At 41.6% G+C, this 12,251-nt stretch overlaps 1 protein-coding gene across 1 annotated transcript; it reads right to left on the bottom strand.

Moving 5' to 3' along the window:
• Positions 1 to 185: 185 nt before the first annotated feature.
• On the bottom strand, positions 186 to 11,032 carry alad (aminolevulinate dehydratase). The gene is made up of 12 exons (XM_084324357.1): positions 10,461 to 11,032; positions 8,695 to 8,820; positions 8,516 to 8,566; positions 7,464 to 7,560; positions 6,874 to 7,009; positions 6,062 to 6,145; positions 5,544 to 5,632; positions 4,857 to 4,912; positions 4,677 to 4,764; positions 3,942 to 4,028; positions 3,563 to 3,692; positions 186 to 1,867 (listed from the first exon to the last, which is right to left on the bottom strand). The coding sequence occupies exons 1-12, from the start codon at positions 10,973 to 10,975 to the stop codon at positions 1,809 to 1,811; spliced, it is 1,518 nt and encodes a 505-aa protein (XP_084180483.1). The 5' UTR covers positions 10,976 to 11,032; the 3' UTR covers positions 186 to 1,808.
• Between the last annotated feature and the right edge of the window lie 1,219 nt (positions 11,033 to 12,251).

Below are 12,251 nucleotides of genomic sequence, written 5' to 3'. Positions count from 1 at the left end.
GAAGGGGAGGGGCTCAAAATAACGGAAGTGTTGCGGTGGTCTCGGATTTTTTTTTTTTTTTTTACCGTTTTAACTCTTTGGTCGAAGTCTGGCTCAGACGCTGAGTGCGCCATCTGTCGGACAATATTGGGAATGAGTCTTTCATGCAATAATACTAACTTTGAAGAAGCTTGACCAGGTTAGATGAGTCATCAAATGTCGTTTATTTACCATAGTAAAATTACATTTTGGATATTTCTCAGTGCACAGGCAGGGCCAAAAGACAACTCATTAATGTATACACATACTAGCCAACTGTATAATGACATTAAGAACAATGACCGATTTGATCAACACACAATCCAATCAGCAAATCCAACAGATTGTACATTCTTAAGTGTTATATCAGCCCTTCAAAAAAACGTTTAAAGATAACATTATCTTAATAGCAACAAATCATTTAGAGGAACCACATGAAAGGATATTATATCCCATTAATTGTTGCAACATAATATAAAAGTAAAGCAGTACAAATAAAGTAGCCTATTAGACTAGGGTGAGTAGATTTCCTCTAGGTCACATGCCAGTTTTGGCTTCAGTACACCCCCTACTACTCATTGTGATAACAGACCTCAAAAGCTTGTATTAAAAAGGGGAGGCTGTGCCTTGGTCCTCCTTTCTCATCACTAGTTCCATAGACCTGTTCGCTGTATACAAACATACCATGTTCGAGCCAATCAGCAATACCTACTGAGATTTTTAAGGGCCCTTTTCGGGCGGGGGGCCCCATTTGTATGCTTTTTGGGGGGTTTTGGTGATCAAATATTGAATATTGAACTATAATAATCAGTGCAGGAGCTCACTTATCCTTGAAAGACACTTTTATCACTGACTTAAAAGGCCCATACATCTCCATAAATGTTCATAAGTGAATAAGTGCTTACCCTACAGACCCCAAGAAGTGCTGTATATTCTGTATTGTTTAATATAAATACATTTTTTTATTCCAATCCCGATTTGTATTCGAGATTCCCAAATCCCATCGGACTTGACTTCTTTGTGTCCCTCAATGAGTAATACCAGCATTCAACTGTATGCACCACAGCGGTTTTTATCATCACCACCCACGCTATGCATAAAATATAGGTCCGCGGAGAGACACGCTGAGGAGGCCATGCAAACTGCAATGGAATATGGGGCATCTATCTCTCTTTACCTAATATTTGTATTCTATCATGACATTTTTCAGTTGGAAGGGCAGTCTATATGCGTAACGGTTTAAAAAAAAAAGTAAATATATATATATTTTTAAATGGCACTTTTTTATGAGGCTCAAAAGGGCAGGTGCTCAAGCACCCCTAGAGCTCTGTGTGCACATGCCTGCAACTGAGTCACGTGACTAAGTTGCCCCGGACCTGCGCGGGCTGCTGCGCTAAAAGAATGCGACAGGGCTCTATGGAGAAACCACGGCACTCCACTGACTGAAAGTTGTTTAAAAACACAGCTGGATGTCATTTAGCCAAATCAGCATGGATGTGAGTAAAAAGATTTCTTTCACCTTTTACATATCTAGCTTTGGCATGGATTGATTGTTTAGATCGCTAGCATGGCTAACAAATGCAAATATATTGTAGTTTCCCCCGTTGTTCTGACCAGGATTACGCTCCTTTCTTCCCACGGTGATGCGTGCGCACACAGAGGTCTGGCGTATACAGCGAACAGGTCTATAGATCTTCATTTCAGCCAGCTGAGCAGCTGAGGTGCCTAGTAGGTGATGATGTTTTCTATTCCGTTAGCCAGCTGAGGTGCGTAGAAGAAGATGATGTTTTTTATTCCTTCAGCCAGCCGAGCAGCTGAGGTGCGTAGTAGGTGATGATGATGTCAGCACCTAGCGAAGGAGAGAGCAGAACGTAAAAATATTATTATTATTTTAAAAGCAGGTCAAAAGCTTGTGGGGAGTACAGTCAGGGGGAGATAGAGAGGGGGGTATTACACATACATACTCCAAACGGAGAAGTGAGGTATTTTTAGTGCCTTGCTCAAACACATGTTTGAAGGTAGGGAAGATGTTTTTTTCCCTCTCTCATTTACTTTCCCCACCTAGAATTTAAACTAGCAACCTTAACTCATTAATCATTAAGTTACCACACAAACATTCCGTGGGTGTAAAATAGCTTTTGATTGTATATAGTATATTAACAATTCTCCCTTTACAAATTTGTTTGTGGTTGCATAATAATAAATATAAATAAAAAGGCCAATAAACTTGGTTCTCTTTGCAGCACAGCACAGAGTGTCTGCAGCCGTCTAGGAGCGTGTCTGTCTGTACGTATATGTCTGTCCCCACAAAAGTAGACCAATCAGAGTGGATCATTTCACTGACATCACACGCTGAAACAGCTCAGCTAGCTCACCCAAACCAGCAAGCCACGTAGCTCTGAGAGCCGCCTATCAAGCTATGACAAGAATCCATTCAATCCATGGAAAAGAAAAATGGGACACGGATGTGTCTGACAATTATCTGACACCAGGCCACATTCACCAACAACACACGTTAGCTGAGCCATATCCTCTCTGATAACAGAAGTAGATACATGTTAACGTAGCTAACATCTGTGAATGTTTGCTGCTCAATATATATATATTTTATTTTACAAGAATAGTTCCGTCTCCATGTCACATGCTTTTCTGTATGTAATGTACAGTATTCTGTGACATATTGGTGATTTTTTACATAACGTTACTTGCATGTGATAATGATGCAGCACAGTATTGTGCGCTAACATTGTTTCAGTATATGCAAAGTTTGATTATCATAGAAATATGTTTTATTCATACAGATCATATCGACATAAGTAATATCAGTTATCGGCCATAACAGAAATGTTAATATCGGTTATCCGTCTGTACATACCTACATATAATCCTTTTTACATATCTGTAGATAGTATAATATACAGCTGTACATATCCCTTACATACTCGTACTAGTTGCGCTGCTGGCCAGTATGACTACTACCATAGTGTCTTTATACCTGTATCACTGTACATATTGTACTACGACTCTGTACATACATCTGATTAGCTCTATACTCTGTAGTACCAATTTATATATTTTATACCCAGTTTAATCTCCTGGGCCCAGGAGTTCAAAACTTTTAATCCCTATCTGATCGGATCAGATTTGGATTCATTCATTTCAACTCATTATGAATTGAAAATGGGGGACCCTGATATAAACAAGACGAAAGTCTTTCTCTGGTCTGCATCCCCTTAACAATTGTGTGTATTGAGCTGTACTGTACCCATTCTGCAATCTGTTAATAAAAATAATCAATCAATCAATAGGGATTACAAGTTTTGAACTCCTGGGCCCTGAACATTGTATATTACTATAGCACTTTACGGTTACATTTGCACTCTGGTTGGATGCCAAACTTCTTTTTGTTGTACTGTACTTGTGCTGCATGATGACAATACATTTGAATCTAATCTAAATTAGCCACAATGTTGACATTGGTGCATCCCTAGTATTCAGTTCCTCCACACTTGCGCTGCAGCCTCCTCTCTCTCTCTCCTCTCACCTGCCCTGCGGAAGGAGGTCATGGACTCCATCACGGCAGCACGCAGGTCAAACGCTCCAGCCTGGGCTCCGTGCCACAACATGGCAAACTCTCCCGACACATTGTACACTGCCAGAGGGTGATTGGGGTGCTGGAGAACACAGTTAAAGGGGAGGGGGGGGGGTTTAAGCATTTGGATCCTGTATGTATTTAGATGCTCCTCTAGGGACAGACAATGATATTTGACGAGGAAGTTGTTTCTACAACAATCTGCTCAGCGTTCAGAAGTGATAAAGAGCCGATCCAGAGGGTTTGCGTAGCACTATAAATAATCTGGCTGGATGAACATTTGTATTTAGTAAGTAAGAAGATGAGGTGAGAAGAACAACCATCTACTGACCTTGTCTTTGACTTCTCTCACTATGTCCAAATAGGGCAGTCCTGGTTTCACCATCAGCATATCAGCCCCTTCCTTCACATCTCGATCCTGAAGCATAAGAGCAGTCATGTTTCATAAGGTTGTTTCAATACAACACACACACACACACACACACAGACCACAGCTCGAACACACACACACAAACACACAGTGGCAACTGGGCATGGTGACTGAATCCTTTAGAAAAAAGATATAAAAAAGATTAAAAACATAAATCAATAAATGTGTATAAGTTTTGTACATAAAACTATGAAACTTTTGTAACCTTTGCTAAATGTACTGAATTATGTTTCTTTTTTGTATATTTTTTGTGTGTAACTAATGTAATCTAAAAGGGTAGGCAATTTATAAGCCTCGGCTTCAGCCTACACCTTTTCTGTAATTTTTTTATTTTATTTTTTTACTACTATGCTTTGTAAAAGAAGACTGAAATAAAATCATTCATTCATTCATTCAACGGTGTTATGTGCCGTTTTTTTGCCCATATTTGGACTTTCCTCAAAAAGCGCATCCAAGTTTGATTGGCTAGCTGGTCTTGATGACCTACTAGCTGCAAGTGCGTCTGAAAGTGGAAGTCCAAATATGGGCAGAGCATAGCCATTGTGCCGGCACATAACACCTTTCAATCACTAAGCCCAGTGGTGGCTTGGGATTGTCACAACACACACACATACACATACACCCACACACACTTACCACAGCTCGCAGGGCCAGTCCCCGTGCACCAGGGGGCAGCTGATAGCACCGCCTGTCTCCGAATGCAGGCTTGGACTGTGCAGCATCTCTGAACACAGTAGAACAGGAAAGGTCCGTCTAATTGTCATTGCAAATGTCACGTTACAGAATATTCACTAATTGCACTCAACACATGCTCACCTGAAGGGACCATAATAACAGGAGGCAAACTTAGCACTGTAGCTTAGCACCGACACCTGGAGAAGAGAAGACGTACGTCAGTTGTTGGTTGCCGTTGTTGTTGGAAGCACCTGGAAGCAATGTCTTTAACCCTTTCACTGCGACAATACAGAAGGTTAACCCTTTCACTGCCACGCGACAACGGGTTGACCCTTTCACAACCACACTACAGAAGGTTAACCCTTTCCCTACCACACTACAGACTGTTAACCGTCTGTAGTGTGCTAGTGAAAGGTTAACCTTCTGTAGTGTGGTAGTGAAAGGGTTAACTCACTCATTCACAGTTATTCACTAACATTTAGCCACACTGCCCCTAATGGCGGTTCACAGGCATGGAACTTTGTGTAAGACCAGTTCAATCTACCGGTATGCGAAGAATGTGTTGCATCGATGACATTGTGCATCTTTTTTAGTGTTTTTTCTTAGTTTTTTTTTTTTTTTTTTTTACACAAACATTCTTACTGTCTTAAAGTTTTTACTGCTACCCATCATGCTAATATGTCTATACTACTATGCACTCTGAGTGTAACACTCAAGGTCGACACTATTTGATGAACAATGAATTAAATATAAATGCATTGAATGCAATTCTGATAAAAGGGCAATGATTGTAATAAAAACAGCAATGAACTTTCTCCCATCTTCTACCTTGTTGCCCATGTTATTGGACAAGAGTGCGTGTTTGATGGCTCCCACTCTCCCATCCATCATGTCAGAGGGGGCGATGATGTGACAGCCTAGAAGACGGCGACGACAAAACAGGGTTTTGAGTCAATTCTACAGAGTAAAGTAACAGTGGTTCCCAAAATGGGGTCTAAAGACCCCCAGAGTAGATCTCTTATCTCTATTTTGTTCCCATCTACATAATTGTATTGAGCTGTAATTAACACAACACAAGGATTCAGTGTCCTCTGATGACATCATGGGAGGAAATAATCAAACTCATTAACTCTCAAATACTGTCAAACTTAATGAATGTGTGCAAAACAGCATAGAGCCTTGGGATATGCGTGAGATTATGTGCAAAATTAAATCAGTGTTGTTTTTTTGGCAAAGTGGCCCTTTAAGAGCGAGGGGACAGGCATACTGACGGGAAGCCAGAGCGACCGCTGGTAGACACCAGGTGCAAAGCTTGTTTAGATAATAAGAGAAAAGGGTCAACTTGCCAGCCTGAGCGTACGCCACTGCCACCTCTGCCAAACGCGCGCAGCTGGCCTCGTTGTCCAGAGTGCCGTCCTCACGCAGGATACCTGGAATACAACAAGCAAGACGACCACCGTTATCAAGAGAGACCTTTTTCCATTTTGACGTGTCACAGCAAGGTAGACACAACGATTAACATGAGTTGGTTCCATCCCATTCGGGGGTGCTGCAGCCAGGGCCCTGGCACTGTGCATGCCCCAATTTAGGTGTTTGTGTATTGTATGTTCCAGGTCTTGATCGAAAAAGAGATCATTGATCTCAAGTGACTACCTGGTAAAAAATAAAGGTAAAATCAAAGTTACACCCGTGTTCACCTTGCTATGACTATGATACTAGAAAGGTATTGCGATAACCAGCCGTTAAAAGCGGCCCAATACTCCCATTTTATTACATAGTGTGGAGTGGAGAGATCACGAATAATAGAACAAAGAGATTAGCTATACATCTCAGCAGCTGTAACAATAACAAATTTTTAATTATTATTTAAGTTTGAAGTGTCAAAATATTATTTTTTATTATTATATTATTATTATTATTATTATTATGAATACAAATATTTGTATAAATAATTGTCCACGTTCTGTCATCTAATATTATATTCCATTACTTTTCCTGATAACGTACTAGGTACTGTGACAGTACTAGCTATGACACATCAAAATGGCCACTGTGGAGAAAAAAGGGTCATTACAAACGAAGCCGACAGTAACAAAACAGACACACACAGACCAGACGCATGGTCATTCTGGAAGCGTGACGCAGCAGGAACACCCACCACAGTGGCCGTGTGACGTGTAGGGACACAGGCAGACGTCACAAGCCACCACCAGCTCCGGAAACAGAGATCTGATCTTCTTCACAGCCATCACAGCAGGCGTGTCGTCCGCGTCGGCACCCGAGCCCCTCTCGTCCTGGCGGGAAAACAGGAAAACATTTGTGGATTAATTGTGGTGTAAATGTATAATATTTGGTACATGTATCTTTTTGTTTTCCGTTTCTGTAGGGAGAAACATATCGTGTTGTATTGTGTATGTAGTGCACGGTTGCCTCTGCCGGTGTGTGAATGGGTCAAATGTGAGGTAGAGCGCTTTGGATTAAAAACTCTATATATAAATGCACAATTTCTTACTTTCTTTTTTTAGTGGAGAAAATGCTCTTATTTAAACCATATCATATCAAATGTCTGTAATATTTTAATCTTATTTATATAGCATTTAATTGTTGGGTTCAAATGAGGCACTCAAAATATGTGCGTGTGTGAGCGCACTCATCTAGATTTGAAGACATGAGATGCGATTCTTGTCTATTTATCTCCATCTTCACGAATCTATGTCTACATCGACCGATATAGCTTACTCTACCCACCTTTGCTATTTTTGCAGGTACACCAAAAATCAACACGCACTTCAAGCCATTTTCCACAAGAGGGCGCAGCATGCCTTCAACCTTGTTCACCCCATATCTGTGGATTGGAAGAGATTTGGTATTACTTATAGATTCATAGAACTAACACATATAACGTACAAGCAACATCAAGACGTATCATAGGCCTCGTACAGTAAGTCTGATGTAGGAGCATTTGCCCAAATATGGACTTCCGGACGGTAAACATGTTCTCTACATAGAAAATCCTGTTAACATAGGCTTTTTATAAACATGGAATGGTTTTTTGGCCTATAAAAATAGGGAAACAATGTCCAGGCACGCACTCCAGGTTTTTCCAAATTTATTGGCAGGCTGTAATCATGACGTTTCGGTGTGAACACACCTTCTTCAGAATGGCTTGCATGGTTTTTTGGCCTATAATACATGCATCTCTCCATTGATACAGGGTACAATCAATTCTGAAAGCCATTTTCGTAATTGTTAAAATTATTCAAATTATATATCCATCATACACAAACAAATGTATAAACATAATCCATACAAAAATATTTTGAAAAACACCATACATTTTTAACATAGGCCATCTATTTTAGATCATAGAAAAAGCAAACAAAAAAATTGATCTTAGTTGCTACAAATTGTTTTAGTTTGATACAAAATACCAATTAATCTAGCTCAGAGTCAAATATTTACACCCAATAACGTCAAATCCTGTGCAGGAATGACAAGCACTTCAAGGCCCGTGTGAAGGTCAGCCTGTGTGATGTTTCCAGGGCTGAAGTTACTTCGTAAAGGACTGAATCAGAATGATAAATGTTCTGTGGGGAGGCCTTCATTGTGACGGACAAAGCCAACGGATTCTCCCCTTATCTTGCCCTAGTCGGTGTGGCCCCTGGGTCCACCCTGCTCGAGTGCTTTTATCTGAAGCAAACATCCCTGGGCTCCAGCGGCTGACAACTGCCTTTCCCACATCACTCTCTCGTGAAAGAGATTGATGTTTTATACAAGTACCGGGCTGGAAGGAACATTACCTGGCCTGTCCCGGTAGGCTGGCGATGGGCTCCACCGCATCCGAACTGTCTCTGCAGGGGGGAAATAATGACAAAAAGTCGACGTGGTGTTTACAAACAACACAGAACTAGAACCACTAGTAAGTCGTTCACGTGTCGACATTTGTCTGGTGTTATTTTCCGCTGGGTGAAATATTTACGTGATGAAGATGGGATAGATGAGGTTCTCGGGTCTCAAGTCAGAGTTACAGGTCTGCCAGTACCGGAGGGTTGGGTGGAAATAGCCACTGTGGAGAAGGGACTCGACTGGAGACTGCATCTTTGCCCTGGCAGAGAATGAGAGACGGAGAACAATAAGAACAATGACCCAAGCAGTCATATTTTTTTTGCACGCCGAGAGTAGTTTTCCACACTTTTGCAGCAAACTGACCAGGCATGCGTGATGCTGCCTCTTCAAACAGCCCCCTGGCCCTGAGGCCCCTGACTGACAGCTGAGTTAATGGAGGTTTTCACACAGCCAGACCAAAACTAATTTGCTCATGTTATGATTGAACACACATTCCTGATCTCTGCAATGCTGTGATAAGGTGGTTCTGCAGAATCAAACAATTCTTGCCGAAACTAAGCCCCCAATTATTTGCCATCGACTTTCTTCTGCAAAATGACATTTAAGACTTTGATTTTAACAAATTTAAAAAAAAAGTTACCCCAGGCCTACTTTATGTCCATTGAATAGCCTGACATTAAACGCCTAGAATAGAAAATGAAAGAAAGAGCCTGCACTAGGTCTAGTTTGATTGTTATATTATTTATTATACAGCTGATGACAAACAGTACTGTACTAAAAATAATCTTATTCAAATTAATGTTGTAGCTATTCGTCAACTCGTGTGCTGTTGCTATGAGCAGGCTACTGAACTAATGGACATTCCAGAATGTCATGTCGGCCTTTTAGTATGCTGTGATTCGTTTTGAAAGTATTAAAGCGACTATCGATTATTAATGAAGTTTTGTGGAGCGTGTAAAAAGCAAAATAGAGACCACCGGCGCTTCAACACGCCACTCACCTTCACTGCTCTGGTCGCAAATGGTGGTGAACACAGACACGCCCCTTCTCGCGATACCAGACGTATGCCTTGAACCAAAGCCATACAATTACCAGAGTGTGGCCAGCAAGGTTTCAAAAAGAGTCGAGTGTCGGTGACGCGTGATGGGCACAACATGGCGTCCATACTCCCAACCTGGCCAAACTCTGGTAAAACAGGTTCTGCCTTGAACGATTTTTTTTGTTGCAAAATATATGTAGCCACCTCAATCACAAATAATTCGTTCTGCAAAGGGTCTGCATGGGGGGGGGGGAACATGCACATGGAGGCAGAATCGCATGGTAAATGTATTGAAACCAGATTGATTGATTGAAAACTTTATTAACAGATTGCAGAATGGGTACAATAGAGTACGGCTCAATACACACAATTGTTAAGGGGATGCAGACCAGAGAAAGACTTTCGTCTTGTTTACATCAGGGTCCCCCATTTTCAATTTATAGTGAACCGCTTGCTGCCAATAGGTGCAAATGCCATCAGAAACAGCTGTGGTGCGTTCGGTCGGTCCTGTCAAATCAGAAATGTATCATGTAGCTAGTTAGGTCGTAAGGTACTCGGTACCAATCAGATGCAAGGCAGCAGATACTGACAAGACTATTCAACCTTTATAGCTTGACACAGGTGGTTTAAGCATTTTTTGGGAATCCCAGCATGTCGACGTCATATTTCCGATGACTCATCCATGTTCCCAATGTTCATAATAAAGTATGTTTGCACCACAAAGGGTGAAGGGTCAGTGAGTGGCTCGGGAGGTAGAGCAGTCGTCGGGTAATCCGGAGATTCCCGGTTCGATTCTCGCTCCTCCCGGGCAGCGTGTCGAAGTGTCCTTGAGCAAGACACTTGGCACCTAGCATGCTTACCTTATCAGCTCAAGCTGGTCCTCTCCCGACGTTCTCCGTGAGGAGGGTTGTGCTAGTAGTATTGACATTTGCGTTGGTGGGGGCATGCACTTCTTCTTCTGCTGGTGTTTTTTAGACTTGGCGTGGTTTTTTAAAACCGTGATCTCAGCCACCATCTGTGTGTTGCAACAACAACACAGGGCTTTTCTGTCACAGCCTGCGACCGATTTCAACCATCCGGTAAAATTGGGGTCGCTTTCCCACTTGTTCCTGTATTTCTGTTGGCGTTGTTTACTTCTTGGCTGTTGTTCCACCAGCGACTCTATCTTCTTCTTCCAGTTCCAACTCTTCCTGTCCTCCTCGTCCTCACCTTCCTCTTCATCACCTTCTTCTTCTTCTCTCGGTTTAATGGCCGATCGCAAAGCACCGAGGACTATGTCCGCGCCTTCCTGTTCGCCACCACCAGCACCAACGATCGTTTGGAGTAGTTCAACACTCTCGTCACCAACAGCACCAAGGACCATTTCAACACTCATTTTCTTTCACTTTTCCCCACATGGATGGACGCAGAGCTCTCTCTCTCTGGTGCGAACCTTCAAATGAGCGAGCCAGCCAATCATGCCTGTTGACGTTGTGATCGTTCACCCCACGTGACTCGCGTGCATGATCATCACAAACAAGCATGATGGTCAGTGTTGTCAAATGGGAAATGATCGTACCAGGGGTTTACAATTATCGTTTGCCAGTCGTGACCAAGAGAACAAATAGGCATACAGAGGGATTATCGTACAAAATTATCGTACAAAGGGCAGACGTGGTGATTGGCTGGAAAGACGTCACGTGGGAATAGATGACTTGGAGGAGGAGGGAGGGGGTAAAAAATTTTGTGATACTGTATCGATAACATGTTCAAGGAAGTATCTTTCAAGATATTGCATAGCATTTATCCCTAAAACATGTGTTGGAGAGATTCAAACTGGATAGGTGTGATTTTTGTGGATTAGAAAAAGAGTATTTCCCATATGCTTTCGCTTCATGTTTTCAAGAATGTTCTGGATCTATGTAGCCAACTTAAATAAAATTTAAAAAAAACGTATACAGACAAGATCAAATTTGAAATAACATACTGTATATCATATGACCAATTCATATTATTATTATTATTATTATTATTATTATTATTCATAAGCAAACATGGTCAGGAACCAAGCCAACTTGCCTACACTTGATTAATGAATGTAAACAATATAGCACAAACAATAAATATTAAGACCTTTAAATGATTAAGCAAATATAATAAGCTGCATATGACAAACTCTGGCATTATAAATGTCATCTTTGTTGTTGTTGTTTTTATTTTAGTTTTGTATTGTCTATGTGTCTGTGTGTACCTCTTGTAGGATGAAACGTGTACAATAACGAAATCTACAAAAGTGATTACAACTACTAATACTGTGTTAGAAAATGATCAAATTATCGTCTCATATCACTATCCAGGGGGGTGAGGTGGAGGTGGTGGACACCTACACATTCCTGGGAGTACACTTGAACAATAAACTGGACGGGTCGGACAACACTGAGGCCCTCTACAAGAAGAGACCGAGCAGGCAGTTCTTCCTGAGGAAACTCACGTCCTTCAACATGTGCAATAGGCTGCTGCAGTCGTTTTACCAGTCTATAGTGGCCAGCGTCCTCTTTTTCACCAAGCTGTACTGTACTGTACCGGTTCTGCAATCTGTTAATAAACTTATCAATCAATCAAACCATGTTATGCTGGGGGGGGGGGGGGGTGTAACATCAGGAGTGGGGGGG

The sequence above is a fragment of the Notolepis coatsorum genome, assembly GCF_963971535.1.
Source record: "Notolepis coatsorum genome assembly, chromosome: 11".
In the NCBI taxonomy this organism is placed as follows: domain Eukaryota; kingdom Metazoa; phylum Chordata; class Actinopteri; order Aulopiformes; family Paralepididae; genus Notolepis; species Notolepis coatsorum.
The sequence above is the reverse complement of the archived record's forward strand: the minus strand, read 5'-3'. Positions and strand labels throughout refer to the sequence as shown.